Below are 17,699 nucleotides of genomic sequence, written 5' to 3'. Positions count from 1 at the left end.
AGTACCTTATACTATTTATATCTAAAGATTCTTTATAGCGTATATCTACTCTTTTCTAGTATTTACTACTAATTACCTTATTTATATAACCTAACTATAGATTAGTAATAAATTTACTAGCTAGGTAATTGTTAAAGAGAAAGACGTTAGTTATCGCGTTAAGAGAGCTTGTCTAGATTCTAATGTTACTTAGAGAAGCTAGAACCTTTTAACCTAGTTAGTAGAACAGGTCTTTACTAATGTAGTAGTGCAGACTAGTGTACTTAGGTCTCGGAGCTATGTTCTCGGATTTGGAAGACCGTGAATTGAAGTTTTGTTAGACCTGGAGTAGGATGGGAGGAAAGCCGTGCGGCATAGCTTCATATTGACTATTACCTCTGTCGCTAGCCAAGCCGCTTGTAACGAACGGTCAGCTTGGCAGCACTAACTACTTCTATAACGCGAGCGAAAGCAAATGTTTAGACACCGACTCCTCCCTCAAAATGCCCATTGCTCCAACCACTTCCTGATCACCTCCGCATCCACAGCTCTGCCCCCACGCAACGTAGCGCTCACAGACTCCGTCCTCCTCGTATCCAACGCCGGCAATCCAATCGATTCCGGTCTGAGACTCTGGTAAAAGTCCAACAACTTGAGCCCAGGGACGCGCTCCGCATTCTCCTTCGTCTGCGGGATACGCGCCAATTCATCGACCCAGTCGTTATACTCTACAATCTCCATGTCGTCCTTGTTGTCCTGGGTGTAATAGTCTCGAATGACAGGGTACAGCTTGTCCCAGCTAGTGGTGTGCGGATTAACCAGATGGTATACCTGCACAGGCTCGGGTTCTGAGACGGTAGCGTTGGCGATGTCAATGACAGCTCCGGCTGCAACGTCCATGGGCACCCAGTCCACTCGATCCATATTACCTAGCGTCCGCGGCAGCTTCTTCAAGACCTTGCTGGTGTGGACTATAGTCGGCAGCCACTCATGGCGATTCCACGCTGCACCACCCGCGTCAGTACTTGGTCCCGCAAGTTGTCCCGCACGCACGATGGCCGTCTTGATGCCCAGGCGATGCGAGGCCGTGGCCAGGATCTCAGATGCGACATACTTGGACTCGCTGTAGCCCTGGGGTATCGTGATTGCGCTGTCGAAGAGCGTGGCGATTGATTCTGGGACGGCGGATCCATCTTGCACGACGCTACGCCAGTCGCTCACACTGGCGATCGAGGAGATGAAGATGATGGGTGTTTTGTGAAGCGAGGCAGACGCGAAATTTATCGCGCGATAGGTGCCTGCTACGTGTGTGGCCTCGTAGGATTCGAGCGAGAGGTTGAAGTCGACAGACCAGGCAGCGTGGATGAACGATGTAGCAGTAGACAGAAGACGCTCGTAGGTAGCGTCTGGGAGTCCGAACTGGTCGGCACTGAAGTCTGTCTTGAGGAACTCGGCCTTGCTGAAGTCGGCGTTTGGGTCGTGATAGCGGGTAAAAGACTCCTTTTGTCGTACTTCGGCGTTGTCCGAACGGTTCAGGCAATAGACTCTCTCGACCTCTGGGTTTCGAAGCAGTTGCTCCAACATGTGACTGCCCAAACTACCTGTTGTGCCGGTAACAATCACAGTTTGCTTGCGTGGACGAGTGACCGCACTAGTCATGCTCTTTGGTCGGACCATATCCTTAGTGTACTTCCTGACCATCGCGCTGAGTTTCTCCTCTCGGGTCTGTGGCAAGCGTGCCTGCACGGGCGAGTTGCTCACGGTCTGTGACAACGCCGCAGCCAGTTGCTTGACCGAAGGATTGCTGTAGATCATCGATGAGGTCACTTCGGCACCACGAACGGCCTTGTTGAGCGCGTTGGTGAGTGCGAGCACATCAAGAGAATCGACACCCAGGCTGAATATCTCGACATCGTCTGCCACGTCGTCACCGAATGAGGGAAGATTGCGTGCGAAGACAGCTCGAATCTTGCCTGCCAATGCGACATCGCCATCAGCATTCTGGTTCGGGTCGCTCGAATAGCCCTCATCCGCGTAAAGGGCTTCAATCTCGTCCTTGAAAGCGGCAACGGTCTGGAGACGAATGGTTGAGCCCTTGCCGGCGCGGACGAAAGGTTTCTGGTCTTTCGCAACGGCAACCTTCGTCTGATAGATCCGGGCGTGCGCGGGCGCTTCACGATTTGCTTGCTCTACCATCGGCCAGATGTGATCGATCAAGGCAGAGGGGTCTTGCGTGCCGGCTCGTGACCACTCTGGTTCGATAAGAAGACCGGCCTGGAACTTGCCTGAGCCAACGACTAGGGCACCCTTCACCCACGGATGCGACTCAAGCAGCTTCTCCGTGCTTACAGGGTTGAACTTTTCGCCATTGCTCAAGACGATGATGTCGTCTCGTCTTCCACTGTACTTCCACAGATGAGGCTTCGATGGATGGCGACTGAACAGATCCTTGGTGCGCCATTCGGATATCTCTGGAAAGGTGTGGAAAACTGCCTGGTATCTGGTGTCTTTGGGTTTGATGACCATTTCGTGCAAGTCGTCACCAGCAGGCTCCATGACGACGCCCGCAGCAGCACCCCAATGGAAGTAGCCCCATTCTTCTGGCTTGGATGGGAGCAAGGTGCTTATAAACATGGCTTCTGTGCTGCCAAGGGTTGTCATCAAGTTCGTCACTTGACAAAGCTTGTCACCAGCCCCTGGACCGAGAGGCGCACCGCCAAAGAAGACGTACTTGAGCTTCCCCATTGTCTCGATGCCTTTGGGCGTTGCAGCAATATCCTCCAGTACCGACGGTGGGAAGATACCACAAAAGGGTTTTACCGCCTCGATCACGTCAATGACCAAGCCTGCGCTCAAAGGCTTGTCCGCTGGTAATCGCACGATGGTGCCACGGGACATGATAGATCGCAGCATTACGATTACCCCCATGCCATGGAAAAAGGGAGCGGCAGCAAGCATGGGCCGTGGATCTGCTAGAAAAGGCTTGCTGGTTTGTTCATGTCCATCTTCCGGACTGAGGTGCGCTTGTTCATACAACGTATTCAAGCCACCAACAGTCTCGTAGATAGGCTTTGGGAGACCTAAAGTTGCTGTCAGTGGATTGGGACGACGTGAAGAGCAAAGTTGAATGAGATGATAGAATTCGTACCTGTTGAACCCGAAGTGTGCAAGATCAAGCTATGAGCGGTCACGTCACGATTTTGTCTGCCAGGGTAGTGCTCCGTGGGAAGACTTGGATCAACCAGCTCTTTAGTAGTGGGCGTCTCGTAGATCCTGAGACTAGGCACCGCCCCTTTGATTGCCTGGACCTGCGGCATCATATCGACTGTGGTCAAAAAGATGGTGCACTCTGTCTTTTCCACGAGTGACTTTTGACCATCGAGCGAGTTCCGGGGCGATGTGAATAGCGGTATGTAACCTGTCTTCAGGCATGCTGCTAGTACCACAAGATACCGTAGATCGTTCGCGCTATGCAATGCGTAAGTATGCAACATTTGTGACCGACAAGCAGATAAGATTGCCCACTCACCCCATATAGCCGATTGTCTGGCCCACCTTTTCGGCCACACCACACGTTCGCTCAATCCATCGCGACATGTTGTTCACTGCACGCGCAAGATCGGCGAATGTGACGTGGTCCCATCCTTCGTCCAGGCTGCTGCTTGAACGCGGGACTATAGCCCATGTTGAGTTAGGAACAGCCTCAGCTGCAGAGTCGATATAATCGGCAACGGTATTTTGCTGTCCTCCTGTATGCTGCTTTTGATGTGTTGTTGCCATGGCTAAGATTATATATCGATGCCGAATGTGGATGGTACGATTTGTTTAGCGTTGTTTCTAGGAAGGGACGCAGTCCGACAGGCAGCGACGAGTGAGATAGCTTGTCTCGATGGGTAGTATACGTGAGTGTTGATTCGGATAACTTTGAGTGATAACAAGATCGGCCTTGGGTTATGAGATTGATGTCTTCCATTCTGAGGGACTACGAGCTAGATATACTTCGGCGGGCGCTAGCAGGTAAGGTCGAAAGCTTATGCCAGCGAAGAGCGCGGCCGCGAAATGCTGTGATGTTTCACCGGAAGCATGTCCTGTCGCCATGCCGAACGTTGTCCGAACAATTGCGGTGGAGCATGAGGCATGAGAGTTGCGCGATATACAGCAGGGGGGCGGCTCGTTAGAATCATCCATGAGGAGTCTGTTCCGTTATATGGACAACGGCCGATTCGATCTAGTCGCTGCAAGTGATTAATATCTTGTGTAAGATGCTACGCGTCACCACGAACGGTCAAGATTAGTTGTAGTGCGCGAAGTTGTTGTGTATGGATGACGCAGTCATGGAGATCCCTGTGCCTATCACCTCGGCCGAGCGAGCGTTGTGATTATTGAGCGTGCCATGAAGGTCGGATGCTGGCGGCTACCACTCACGGCAAGGAACTTACTCTCAGGACAAGTAATATACTTTGTACGAACGGTTGTGAGACATTTACTGTCGTCGTACATCGAACTTTAGACTCGGCGCATTCAAGCATAAGCATCAAGAAGGAACGGCCCGATGAGCGCCACGAAGCTTGACTAAGCGCTATGATGGCGCAACCCCACCTGTGATAGATCCGAGCGACACGCGCGCGCTATCGGATATGTTCCTACATCCTCGTCGACCCATCTAGGCGCTTCAGTAAGCTCAGCCAGGGTTCATCGGCTTGAAATGTTGATATTACATTGCATCACGCTTTGCGCAAGAAACTGCCGAAAATGTCTTCCACAGAAAGACCGTATTACGGATGGTATCAAGTAGTCGGGTATCAAATAGAGCATCGAACGCCGTCTTTCGCATCACCTCATCCTGCAGCAGGTGCAACCCTGGGCGTTTCCTTTTCCTTCTCTCTTCTCTGCGAACCCTTCCTACGTCTTCGCTCCGGCTTATACACATCGTTGAAGTTGATGTTGACAGCCAGCATCTTCAATTCACCGTCAGGCGAATGCACCAGATCTCCGAGCAGGATGCTGATTCTTGCTCGGAAATCTTCCGTCAACTGACTCAGACGCTTTTGTAGGGCTGGTAGAACATCATCTTCGGCCGAACCAGTCATGCCGATCTTGAGGAGTGGGGGTGGGAAAGGCGACTCGTCCTGGCGAGAAGCCGCACGAGAGTGTGTGGGAGCGAAGGGATCTGAAGATGAGCGATCTTTCTCAGAGAGACCCCACCGACCTGCTGCTGTACGTGTCTCGATCTTGGCCGCGTGCTCTTGTCGGCGCGTGAACTCAGCGACTGAGAATGAGTACAAGCCATCCACCGCATCTTTGTATGCCAGCATCGTCTTCAGCAACTCATGAAGCTGCCCTGTGAAGTCGATACTAGAGCTTCCGAGAAGACCTTTGCGCGTGATGTTGTTGAGGTATATCGCATGCGCTTCAATCATGTCGTCCAGCGTGCTCTCCGGCTTGTTGAGCGCTCTCTGTAGATCGATCCATGATGACTCTATGACTTCGAATAGGATATAGTGCTGCAGCTGGTTGACAAAATGTACCATTTCAGCCATTGCGCAGCGTGCTTTCTTCCAATCCGCGCCGAGTTTATCGGCTACGGTGCCGAGAACACCACGCGCACCAGTCATGCATCTGCGCCATGTTGAGCCAAGAGCAAACTCGACACGCTTGACGCGCCAGAGGAAGTTGAAAACTTTGAGGTATTGCTTGGAACCGAATGGCGTGACGATGACATCGACAGGTGCATCAATCTTATATTCAAGCGTGAAGACGTCCCATCCAATCTCACCATGTGATAGCTCCAACATGCGTGAGTCAAGGCGGCGCAGTACATCGGAGGTGTCAAATTGGGCGTTGGAGTTGCGAACGGCATGTTCGAGTTGGGCGGTGAGCGTGTGCCGGTATTGCGTGTTGGCTGGCCGATCGAGGTTGGAGGAAAGTGATTCCATCAGGACGGCAATGAAGTCGCCAGCGCCGAGCAGCATATACTGCTTGAGAGCCTGCAGATGATCGAACAGCTTGAACTTGTTCCCCATCAGGTCGATGAGACGAGCCATGGTGGTCTTGTAGGCGTCGCCAATGGAACGCTCGAGATTCGCAGTGTCGCCGTACTGCAGCTCCTTGGACGCTTCCTTGGAGTATGTGTCGACCCATGCGGCGTCTCCACAACCATAGCGAATGAAGTTGAGGGTCTTGCCGATAAGGAAGACCTTCTTGGCAAAGTCGTCGGTAACGATGGTGGGAACCATCTTGTCGTTCAGTCTGTATTTATCTTCCCAGACGCTCGTCGCGCCACCTTTCCCCTCGTTGCCGTTCGCCTCGAGGATGTCATCCTCGCTCTGTTCCGAGACGAAGAATTCGCCGAAGGGATCGGCAAGCTCGCCGTCGTAGACCCATTGCCGGAGCATGTCGTAGAAGGGCCGCGTGACATCGGAGAGAAGGCGCTCGGCAAAGTTCATGACGTACGGGTCGCCGTGGTTGAGGGAGAAGGAATGTATGAGAGCAATCAGCTCGCCGCCCTTCTTGCTTTTGGATTCCTCGACCATCAAGCTCATCAAGCGCAAGCCCATGGTCGGTTCTCTTATCCAAATGACGCATCGCTTGAGGGTAACGCCGGCCTTGCTGACGCCCTGGGGTGTTGATGCCTCGTTCAGCTGTGCCAGCGCTCTCTTGATTTGTCCTTCCAAGGTCGCGACCAGACCCAGGTATGCTCTCAGCTCCTTGGCTAGAGCTGCGCGGAAGCTCTGCTCGATGAGGCCGCCATCGCTCGCCTCGACGAATTCGGCCAAGCCTTTGTATAGTATGGCGGGTTCAGCGAGGGTGTGTAAGAGGCTGACGATGGGTACCGGGAGGCTCGTGGGGAGCTTGAGGGCGGTCGACGAGGGAAATGCGAGGTTTGTCGATGAGTAGCCTTGGAGCGTGAAAGGCAGCTCCCGCAGCAAAGTCGGCTCAGAGGGCCCCGTCTCTGCCTTTTCCACATGTCCACCATTGGCTTGCTGCTGTTCCTTTGCGGTGTCAGGCCGTCTTCGCTTCTCAGGCTTCTCAGCTATCGAAGCTGGACGTGTGGATGTGGGTGCTTTGGGCGATCCGGCATTGACAGGCAGCTGGGCGAGGCCGGGCTTTGCAAAGGCGTCTTGGATGGCGTGGGATGAGGCTGCCACGCTCTGGCGCTTGGAAGGCGTCGTCGGTTCGCGGGAGAAACTGCGGGTATCTTGGGCGGGCGGTGGCTCATGCGGCGCTTCGGCGTTGTCGGAGAGGTTGTAAAGAAAGTAGAGCATGCGCCATTTCTGGTCCAGGACGCTCTGTGTCTCCAGGCGCGAGAGAAGGTTGTGCAGACGCGCGCTCTTGCGCTGGTCATTGTTGGGGCCCGAGACTGTCACATGTTAGCGGAAGACACGTGATTCACCTCGCTGTAGTTACCTTTGCGGTCTATGAGGCTGGCGATGTGCTGGACGTCGGGAACGAGTGAAGCATCGCCCGCAGTCGTGAGCTCGTCGAGCGCGAACTCGTAGGCATCTTCGAAGCGCTGGTTGGCCTCGTCTTCGTTCTCATTGGGATCCTCGGGCACGATGCGGACCAGCAGCTCGTTCAACGCGTGTTCGACGCGCTCGCGGTGTAGTGTGGCCATGATGGCGCCCTGTTTAGTCGCGAGTCCATTGGTGTTGACCTCGGCGGGGTTGACGCCCGCCCGTGCGCGTTGCCCAACCTCGAGCCAACGCGTCACTCTTTATTTGTCAACACCACATCTGACCATATCCCATATCAGATCCTCCAACAAATTGAACAGAAGTGTACATCGTCTTTCATCATGATCAGATGCTAAATAGCAATAATGTGTATGCAGCAATTGCTTAATGCGACATGAGTTCTTGCGAATTTCGGTGTCACTCGTCACCCGTCGTTTGCGTGTGGAATGCATCAGCGTTTGCAATTAGGTAGGGGAAATCGATATCATTATGAAGCGCCCACTTCAATGTTTCGTGCAAAATGGCTACGAGTATTTGTCCTCCAAGCCATCACCATCATCCCGCATACTAGAGTACAACTTCTATGAACAGCCCGGACCAGGACCCGGACCAGGACCAACTCTGAGTCAAAGACGCGATCTTCCCGATCAACTAGAGACTTTTGTACTTTGGTCTATCTGGGCGCAGATCTTACTATCGCCTTCCAGCCATTCCAATTTCGAGCACACGGAGGAGGCACCCGACGTACGTCCTGACTAGAAACCGACATTCGCCAGCCGCCGATATGGGCACCATAGAGAAGGACACCGTTCATTCCTCAAGACGGCCCAAGCTCCTCACCTATGACGAGATCCAAGACTGGTCGCGAGACAACGAGTTCATCCATACCGGCTATCGCCCAGAGAAGCCCGAATACAAAGACATCTTCCTCAGCCTGACCTACCTCCACAACGAGACCTGCAACATATACACCCACTTGATTGGCGCGATACTGGTATGGCCTGTCGCATACATCTACATGCAGATTCTGGCCGAGCCCCAGTACCGCAACGTCCTACCGGCGGACTATGTCATGTTCACTGTCTTCTTCTTTTCTTGCGAGTTCTGTCTGCTCTCCAGCGCTGTATACCACCTGATGCAACCCCACTCGCATAAGGTGGAACAGTTGTGGCATGTGATGGATCTGACTGGTATTGCCGTCATCATTGCTGGCACATTCGTTGCGGCTATCTACTACTTCTTCATCTGTCAACCCGCCTTCCAGATCTTACACTGGGTCATTGTGAGTCGCTTTGGGCGAACGGTCCGGCGATATGCTGATGTGTACTCCAGACCATCGTCTCGGGCTCGGCCTGCGTTGCTCTGATCTCGATACCGAAGTTCAGGACACTGCGCTGGCGCACTCTGAGAGTTGTTGCCTTCTTCCTGTTCGGCCTGTCCGCCTTCGTTCCCCTTCTTCATGGTGTCGGTTTGCACGGTTCCAATTACATGTTCGATTACATGGGAATGAAATGGTACTTGATAGAGCTTTCGTTGTATGCAACCGGCACTCTGATCTTCGCAGTAAGTGAGATCATCGACTGTTGGGATTGGCGGAACATGACCGGTGACTAACGAGTCCAGACCCGGCCTCCCGAACGATTCGCTCCCGGAAAGTTCGACTTGTTTGGCTCCTCGCATCAGATCTTCCATCTCCTCATCTTAGCCGCGATGTGGGTCAACTGTCTGGCTCTTACGCAGAGTTTCAAGTCGGCTCACACATTAGATTTGTGCCACATACGGTGAGACAGCGGATCATTCACGGTCAAATATGGTAATTTGGTTGTCTTTCGTTTGACCAACTGTCTTGCCGCGATCTTTTTCTCTTTCTTGCAGTAAGGATGCAACACTAGCTAGGTGCTCAATGCTGTAGCTCACTGGGCCACTTTCCCGCGCCTTCACACGAATTGGCCTTCCCAATGACTTGCCATTAGACTGAGCGCACCATTAAGGGATTGGGCGGACTTCAAGGCTTCTTTGGATCGTTGAGACATTGTCGCAAACAGAGCTCACTTGCATGCGTACAGAATAGAAAGAGTGCGCCTCTAACTCAGACTTGCATGCATCGTCTGACGCACGGGGGCGTCTTGCAGTATTGAACACGGAAATAAACGCCTTACATCTACTGCCAATTGATTATCACGGTACTGCTAGTCGTTGATCCATACTCCATGCAAATCCGTGTGACTCTTCGCCGGACTTGGCTTAGCGTTGGCCCTTCGCTTCACCGGAGCTAGCTGGAAGCTCAGTCGCCAGGCTGGCGATCGCCAGAGTGGCAAATGTGCCGGCTTCAGCGCACAACCGCGGATGAAACTGCTGCGCAGACTCAACATCACTCGATTACAGAAGCACTGATGAAGCTTCACCTCTGCTAGATCATTCAAAAAAAATGCGTCTCCAGTTGAAACCAACTTTCCTCAGAATCGGCGAGCTTTCCTAAGAACCGGAGGTGTCGCGCTTTCCCGCTCAATGCAACTTCGGAAAGCCATGCAACGGACTGCATCTATCATTCGTGGGACTCAAGAACATGTCAGCATACTCGCCGCATGTATTATCAGTTTCAGCTTCACGGCAGACCCGATATTTGCATCGAATCGTCAAGCTCCAGGCGAAGTACCCAACTTCAGCCCGCAACCATCACTTATCTGACAACAAGATATCATTGGAGTGGCTTATGCGGGCGGCTTCGATATATCCGCAAATGGACTGCGTATGCGAAGAGCACATTTGGTCGACCAATCGTGTGTCTTGGCACACTTCGGGCCACCGTTCAATGGCAGTATCATGCCCAAGGCTGAGTTCATTGAGACCTTTTATCAGCCCAATATGGAAATGAGGAGCTGTGGCCCCAAGATGGCTTGCATTTGGTAGCCAACCAATAGCATTCCTGCTATAGTGAGCCGGAGTGCTATATATGCGTGCGAGAAACGTGGCCTGCGGTGCTGTGCATTTCTTACCTTTGTCATTTGACATTCGATCGCCCCCCTCCGATATTGACTTCTCTATACTTGTCGCATTGCTCTACAAAAGACTCCGTCAATTGGTCTTTCCTGCAGATGTCAAGATCTGTAGGGATACCACAGGCTCCGCTAGCTGCATCACCAATACACGAACTGGATTTACACCCACACAACGAACATCCCGAAGTCCTCCTTACCACACTTTTGTCCATACCATGTTTCCCATAGGGACCAGCGCGGTGATTTCGGATACCGATCCGTCGGATGCTCATACTGATCAGCCGCCGACGCTGTCTGCAGTTTCCCGAATGGCTGCATACCACTCACGAATGCACGAGCAGTTTGTTACGGGACATTTCAGTATGCTGAACAGAAGGACGTGGGTTGCAGAGGAAGAGCCATGTACTGAGCAAGTCTTGAACAACAATGAAGAGGGGGAACTAGCGAACATTATAGATGAAAGCGACGATAATAACGGATCCAGCGACAATGATGACATACAGATATACACAGATACCGAAACAGGCCAGTTGTTTGTTCAGCTGCTCATCCCGATACCTCACATTGACTCTGTAGACACCACCAAACCTACACAGGTTGTGATAGACAGAGAGTCATACCATGGAATGATCCCGCCGAAAGTTGTTAAGAAGCCCACAGGGAAATGTATCGTCGTCTGTTGTGATGGCACTTGGAACAACGCAGCCGGTACTCAATACCCCGTAACGAACGTGGGGCGGCTAGCTCGGTGTCTAAGTCGTGAAACAAAAAACAAGAAGCCACATGTAGTATACTACAGCAGCGGTGTCGGTACTACAGCAACTCCCATCGGCAATGTGATTCAGGGAGCATTTGGCGAAGGCAAGTGCAAAACCAATTCCCACGTGCATGTCATGATCTAACAAGCTGTAGGGCTAGCTGGCAACATCCTCAACGCCTATTACTTTCTCTGTCAGAATTACAGCTGCCATGCTCTGTACCGTCAACAGCCTGATACGTGGGATGAGATCATTCTCGTTGGTTTCTCCCGGGGAGGATTCACGGTTCGATGCCTGGCCGCTTTCATCGACAAAGTGGGTCTTTTGCGACGTCACGGTCTTCCACTACTAGAGACCCTGTTCACTATGTGGAAACAGCAGAAATCAGAAGTGGACGAGAAGAAACTCGACAAGCTTGTCGATGATCTTGAGAGTAATAATTTTCTCTTCAAACCCGGCATTAAGGTCCTGGCAGAATGGGATACCGTCAGTGCCATGGGTTTGCACATCTGGGCACCTGAGTTTTCTTTCGTATCGGACACAGTACCCAAATGTGTCGAATCGGCGTTCCATGCGATGTCTATCCACGAAAGGCGCTTCGAATTCGAACCCATGCCCTACCGTAGAGGTTACGAGGAAGCGCATACAGAGAAAACGCAGACGGTGCGACAATGCTTGTTCGTTGGCTGCCATTTCGATATAGGTGGAGGCAATGAGGATGCGGGTTTATCTATGCTGCCATTCCTTTGGATGGTCGATGCGATAAGCAGCGCTTCCAGCGCACGGTTCAGCAGCCTCGCGATATTTGGGTATCACGTCCCTCTGGCGATTGATTCGAAGCTCAATCCTGGCTTGTGGCATAGTTTCAAGGATGGGGTGACGAGAAGAGACCATGAGACCGAAAAGCCAGTCTATACTACCTGCAGCTCAGCCAAAGGTGAGTTACCCAGTGCTACTTGCGAAAATCATATCCGTGTGATGATGCTTAATTCTTCCAGGGTACCTCCAGCCCTCGCATAGGGGACTATGGCAAATTTTGAAGTGGAAACCCTGGCTAGGTACATTTGTGCGCCCACGCGGCCCATACTGGACGCTCACATATGACCCCGCCTCTCATCGAACCCTTGCGATTCGATGTATGTTCGCGGTCGGCAGTCTCTTCAGCAAGGTTCGCAATCTTCTTCTTGGTGTGCAAAAGCAGCATGCCGTCGGAAAACAAAAACCCCCGGAGGATGAGAGGACGTTGGCCATTGAAGTCCACTGGACGGTTCGCATGTTACAAAAGCGGATCCCAAATGGCGCTGGATGCTTACCCGGCTATGATCTCCAAGGGCTCGACGAAGACCCCCATGGACGGGAGAGTGGCTTGCCACATTACATTTGGCGCAAGCGGTGTGACTCGAAGCAACAGTCAAATCCGAACGCCGATAGTGAGGCCATCTTGCATGAGTTCAGACCCAGCAAATCTGAATCCGAACTGTATAAGGACTGGTCCGAATACGATGGAAAAGAGAAGGACAGAAAGTCCAATCGGGTAAAGTACGACAAGCGGTGGATGAATGCGTTGAGTGAGCTATCATTAAAACCAGACCCACCGGTACTAAAAGGCCGGAAGCGGGAAGAGACGATGCGAGAATGGTTCCGAGACTTGTGGCCTGAAATCAACGAGCTTAGCGAGGAGTGAAGAAGAGCCGAAAGCTAGCTCCACAACAAGAACCAACTCCTTGCTATTTTGTATCGATGCACAGACAGAACAACTTGTGGGACAAATTGAATAGAACTTAACAAAGGCAAAGGTTTAACGGCCCTCAAACTTCATGCCGATCGAATTGATATCGTATGTCAAGAAATAGGCAATTTGTTGATCTATATGCCGGATAAGTGAGCTGGAAAGGCTTGGCCCAAGCCTCACACCATGGCCCCATCATCAGAACCTACGCATCCTCAAGCATACTCGTAACACTAGCCCTAGTTCCAAACCACTTCATGATCCAACGCGTTATCTTATCGCTCGCTGTAGCTCCCTCAATGAGACAGCCTTCTCCCTCGTCTCTTCTCCATGAATCGCTCTGCATCCGTTGCCATACTGTACACCAAACTCCGGGCCCACTCGCGACAGAGTCAGGGCAACCGGAAGCATTTCATGCATTACTGCTTCAGGAAACCGGCAGCGTCACAAAATGGTGTGTCCAGACTTGACGGTACGTAGACGCCGGACGAGCAGCGTCAATTAGTTTGACAAATTGTCCGCGGGCAGCTGACTTGACTTCATCTCGGCCTGGTGACGCCAGCGTCCGACGCAGCATCTACATGGCCTTCGTCGTTGCGCAGTGTGGAAACGCTACCATTAGACACAACATCTGCGTGGCGCTCCTCAGTGCCATCCATCACGGGTACATACCCAGGGCCCAAACGAATGGGCTGGATCCGAACTTGCTTCTCCTCAACCAAGTCAATGCGCCATCGCATGGTTCCATCAACGTCTCGAAACCATCCCATACGCGTCAACATCTTGTCCTCCTTGACTATAGCATCGAAGCCCCTTTCTCTGATAACTTCAAGCAAACGTTCGCTTCCAGCGATAAGAACCAGCACGTCAGCGATGCATTCGATGTTGCGCATCATACCGCCGTAGTATTTTCTTTGCACGGATCCGAGGATGATGATGGTGATGATAAGCCAGATTAGGATGCTTGTGGCGATCCAAAACGCGACAAGATTCATTTGGAGAACTTCGACCTGGGTGCTTAATTCCGCTGTTGTTGTTTCATTGGTGTTGCGGACAATGTCTTCGAACTTCGGCGCTATGGAACCATCAGGCATGTACTGGATTGGCATGTCGTCCATTGGAGGATTGATCTTGAGCTCCGTCCCCCTAGGTTGGTAGACATAACCGCCGGATTCGCGAGACAGGTTGCTGTTTACAAAGTGCTGAAAGAAGGTCGAGAAGACAGTTGAGGATGTTCTGGCTAAGACTTCCGGATCTAGTAGGGCGGTAGGATCAAATCCGACTTGTGCGTAAGCGGCGTACGACATGAAATCGAGATTAAGACCTGTTGTGTTATCTCGCATATTGAAGGCCCTGCCATCTGAATATTGAGGGTTGGGTCTTGGGGAGTTCTCGTATGTTCGGGGTGGACTCTTAGAGGAAGGCCCATCAATATTTGCGGCATTCAAAAGCCATTGCACGAACAAGGGCCCGTAACTGTAGTGATCTATTAGACGGAACGAAATCAACGTTTATAGTCTAACTCACCTAGTAGTTGTGTTGATATTGTAGTCATAAGACTTGAAACTGCTAGCCCTCCATTCAGAGCTATTGACCTCAAAGTCAGGGTCATGATGGATATTGAAATTGGTGTAACGAGCGTCTTCGTAAGGGTCACGCCATTGGGATGTATCAGACCAAGCGACATCCTCCCGAACAGGAACGTCAAGGATGCGGTAGTGCTGTACGACACCGGTTTTGGGCTCCACTGTGACTTCTGCTTGGCTCGACTCAAAGACAGGCATGCAGTTCAATGCCTGTATAGCGGGCGGCTCTGGAAATACGAACATGTATACATCCGGCTTACGGCGCATACCCGTGAGGAATCGTTCAACCTTTCCAGAGCCTCGGATCCATTTGACTGTAAAGTTTCCAGATGTACGATAATCGCGACTGTCTTCGGGGCCAGATACTTCCTCCCAATTCTCCGTCCAATAAGCAACTGCGGCTGGATTGTACGTTGCGTTTCCAGTAACATTGGCGCAGCAAGGTGGAATGCTGCCTTGGGTAGAAAGCCAAGTCGTGGAATTGCGATCTTCAACGACTCGTGCTATCGTGAAATAGTTGTCTAGTCCAGTGATGTTGCGTCCATATCCTTCGTTCTGCGACATAAGCCACAGGCTCGTGTTTCTGGGCCACTCGACAGCACTGCATTCCAGGCGAGCACGAATCGCGGAAGTTTGGACTCTCAGGCTCTCCACGGAGCGGTCGCCCCTACCTGCTGGACTCTTGATTTCAGCCGAGGCGAAGCCTTCCACATCGGAAGATACAGGCATGAAACTCCAATCATCTTGGCTCCACACTGGTTTCGGGCCTTCTAGCGCAGTATGTATAATAGCGGTATACATCCAGTCTTTTGACAGGCTCTGCAGGTTGTCCCACACCAAGTCGCCAAGGTCGCTTGAGAAACTTTTCTCGTCGATGGTGTAGTTGAACAGCCAGGTAGATTGATCTCTGTTTACCGATATTTGTTGCACGAATGGAACACTGCGCAGCTCCAATGCTAGGGGCATTTCCGAGGAAGTAGTCAAGACGCCATTACCCGAGTCAAAGAGAGCGGACATGGCGATTGTGACTTGATCACAGCTATTAGTTGTAGTTACAGCCTAGTCTTGGAATGTGCACTTACGAGCTTGGAGCAGAAACGTCGTCGTTGTAACAAGCGAAAGCAGCCAATGTCGGTGCTTTAAAGCTTTCAACGATGCGAATAGCCAGAACCATGATAGATAGGATAATGCGATACCCTGAGAAGGACGCTTGGCATCATGTTGCATGCTAATGTAAGGTTGTACCGTCCTACAAGTGGTGTCAACGGACTCCCACCAGAGCGTGATAACAATAGCAAGCAAAGTCGGGATGACAGATAAGGGCGATACTGTGTTTGAATGACCGAGAAGCTTGATGTTGGCGCGATAGGTGAAGAAAGCCTGATGAAGTTCTGACCTCCGCGCGTAGACGTAAAGCACTACGATTCCAGCAAGAAGAGCTATGATGTAAAGAATGAGAAAAGCCAGGTTTCGTAGTCGTAGCATGGGTAATACAGGTGCGATGTCGTAGGATTGCACTCTTGCTTTTTCTGCCATGTGTCAGAAGATACACCAACGGTTCCGTACGTACGTACTCTCATGATCGTCCTGGATGTTAGCCTCATTTTCTCGAAGCTTGCCATGCTTGGAATAGAAGACTTTTCCAGCAAGTTCTTCTTTCAATGTCTTTCTTGTGGCGAGGTCGAGTTTTGTGAAACTGCGCAACACCATCGCATCACCGCTGCCCCATATACTTGTACCCAACAGTGTACTGGGATCTTGGCTAATGCTAAGAGTTGTCTTAGTCGTCCGCGTCTCCCACAGGATGCCTAGAAAGAAGAAGCAACAAATGAGTAACAGAGCACACATAATGCAGGCGGCTTGCCCGCTGACTAGCACTGTCCGGACAGATCCAAGTTGATGACCAGCCGTAGAACGTTCTTCTAAAACTTCCGTGCGTTGCAGAGAACCACCAACAATTTCTGCGAAGAAGCGACGTCTGAATTGAGCAGCGACCACAGGCAATTGAGGATCAGCCATCATTCGTGGGATACTGAAGTTGTATGGTTCACCCAAGATCGCAGCTGGGCCCGTAAAGGGAACATCATATAAGTTGATCTCGATGTCAGACGTCTTGGTCTCGTGGGGGACGAAATCGCTCCATCTAATGTCCGTATAAGCCTTGCGTAGTTCGAGTAAGTCAAGGACGGTCGGGGGAACTGGCGTGGCAATTTGGTGGAAAAGATCCTCATCGAACTCGACGGACAATGTGCCTGATGAGGCTGTGGCACGAGCTGGGATGGTGGCCATGCTATGGCTTGTGTGACATGCATATGCAAGCATCGTCATGTTTTGTAGGAATTGTTCGGTCGGCGTGATATCCTGCCTGGGCCACCACGGCGTACTCATCATAACAATCTCATTCTCGTGGCAGTGTTCATTCGATTGAACGATAGCATCTGACATGGGGTAGTCTTCCGATGTGATGTTGTTGATGTCGCTCCAGGAAATCCAATCCGTAGTAAGGGCGTGATACTCCACGTCGACAGTGAGGTTGAACTGGCAACCCTCATTGGACTCTAGGAGAACAGATGCTTGATAGAACTTTTTTTCTGGCTCTTCTTCCCATCCTTCGGGTGCATGCCGGAGATACATGTCCTTCTTCTTCATGTCCAGTTTGGCGCAAACTAAATCGGCGTGGAAAACAGTCGTGTTTGCCTCCCAAGTTCCTGAATCCTGAACCTTATAGTCCCAACGTGAACCAGTATCAGCTGAATCTTGTGGCCAGAACGGTAAGATGACAAAGTCGTCAGTAATCCAGGGGGAGGAGCTGTAATTTTGGAATATCGCGCCCATAGTTCGCAGATACGTATCTCGCTCAGCTCGAGGCTGTAGCATCAATCCGTTGCGCATTGCTAGTCGTGCAAGTGTCTCCGGACTTGTTTGGTGTATCTCTTTTGTTCTCAATAGTGCAGCAGACATCGGTGAGATCCCAAGTATGGCCAGGATATATGTGCTGCATGAGAAGATCGTAACCCAATTCCATGATCCGCCATTTCTTCGCCTTTGAAATCCTCGAGTAAGAGTTTTCCACCATGGCTTAGCCTTTTCGAGTAAAGTATAACGGGCAACTGGGATACGTCCGTCTGTTTTGCTCATCCTTGCAAAAGGTTCTGTCCGTTTTACAGCACCCAGTATGATTCCGGTTAATTGTG

At 51.5% G+C, this 17,699-nt stretch overlaps 6 protein-coding genes across 6 annotated transcripts; 2 read left to right on the top strand and 4 right to left on the bottom strand.

Annotated features, from left to right (window-relative positions):
• Positions 1 to 477: 477 nt before the first annotated feature.
• J4E78_010713 (putative NRPS-like protein biosynthetic cluster) lies at positions 478 to 3,513 on the bottom strand (the record flags this gene model as incomplete). Its single annotated transcript, XM_049371289.1, has 3 exons — positions 478 to 3,059; positions 3,128 to 3,447; positions 3,509 to 3,513. 3 exons carry the CDS (start codon positions 3,511 to 3,513, stop codon positions 478 to 480), a joined length of 2,907 nt encoding a protein of 968 aa, XP_049217047.1.
• A 1,304-nt stretch (positions 3,514 to 4,817) lies between these two features.
• Positions 4,818 to 7,594, bottom strand: J4E78_010712 (uncharacterized protein; the record flags this gene model as incomplete). Its single annotated transcript, XM_049371288.1, has 2 exons — positions 4,818 to 7,339; positions 7,387 to 7,594. The coding sequence occupies 2 exons, from the start codon at positions 7,592 to 7,594 to the stop codon at positions 4,818 to 4,820; spliced, it is 2,730 nt and encodes a 909-aa protein (XP_049217046.1).
• Positions 7,595 to 7,922: 328 nt separating this feature from the next.
• On the top strand, positions 7,923 to 9,218 carry J4E78_010711 (uncharacterized protein; the record flags this gene model as incomplete). Its single annotated transcript, XM_049371287.1, has 4 exons — positions 7,923 to 7,969; positions 8,193 to 8,715; positions 8,766 to 8,996; positions 9,057 to 9,218. The coding sequence occupies 4 exons, from the start codon at positions 7,923 to 7,925 to the stop codon at positions 9,216 to 9,218; spliced, it is 963 nt and encodes a 320-aa protein (XP_049217045.1).
• A 1,522-nt stretch (positions 9,219 to 10,740) lies between these two features.
• On the top strand, positions 10,741 to 12,874 carry J4E78_010710 (uncharacterized protein; the record flags this gene model as incomplete). Its single annotated transcript, XM_049371286.1, has 3 exons — positions 10,741 to 10,964; positions 11,397 to 12,127; positions 12,189 to 12,874. The coding sequence occupies 3 exons, from the start codon at positions 10,741 to 10,743 to the stop codon at positions 12,872 to 12,874; spliced, it is 1,641 nt and encodes a 546-aa protein (XP_049217044.1).
• Positions 12,875 to 13,458: 584 nt separating this feature from the next.
• Positions 13,459 to 16,085, bottom strand: J4E78_010709 (uncharacterized protein; the record flags this gene model as incomplete). The annotated part of the gene is made up of 5 exons (XM_049371285.1): positions 13,459 to 14,395; positions 14,447 to 15,544; positions 15,588 to 15,702; positions 15,759 to 15,885; positions 16,080 to 16,085. 5 exons carry the CDS (start codon positions 16,083 to 16,085, stop codon positions 13,459 to 13,461), a joined length of 2,283 nt encoding a protein of 760 aa, XP_049217043.1.
• Positions 16,086 to 16,285: 200 nt separating this feature from the next.
• On the bottom strand, positions 16,286 to 17,340 carry J4E78_010708 (uncharacterized protein; the record flags this gene model as incomplete). Its single annotated transcript, XM_049371284.1, has 2 exons — positions 16,286 to 16,313; positions 16,352 to 17,340. The coding sequence occupies 2 exons, from the start codon at positions 17,338 to 17,340 to the stop codon at positions 16,286 to 16,288; spliced, it is 1,017 nt and encodes a 338-aa protein (XP_049217042.1).
• Positions 17,341 to 17,699: the final 359 nt, after the last annotated feature.

This window comes from Alternaria triticimaculans (genome assembly GCF_023758025.1).
Source record: "Alternaria triticimaculans strain BMP 0046 chromosome Unknown scaffold_37, whole genome shotgun sequence".
NCBI classification, from domain to species: domain Eukaryota; kingdom Fungi; phylum Ascomycota; class Dothideomycetes; order Pleosporales; family Pleosporaceae; genus Alternaria; species Alternaria triticimaculans.
Note: the sequence above shows the minus strand (reverse complement) of the source record. Positions and strands in the feature narration are given on the sequence as shown.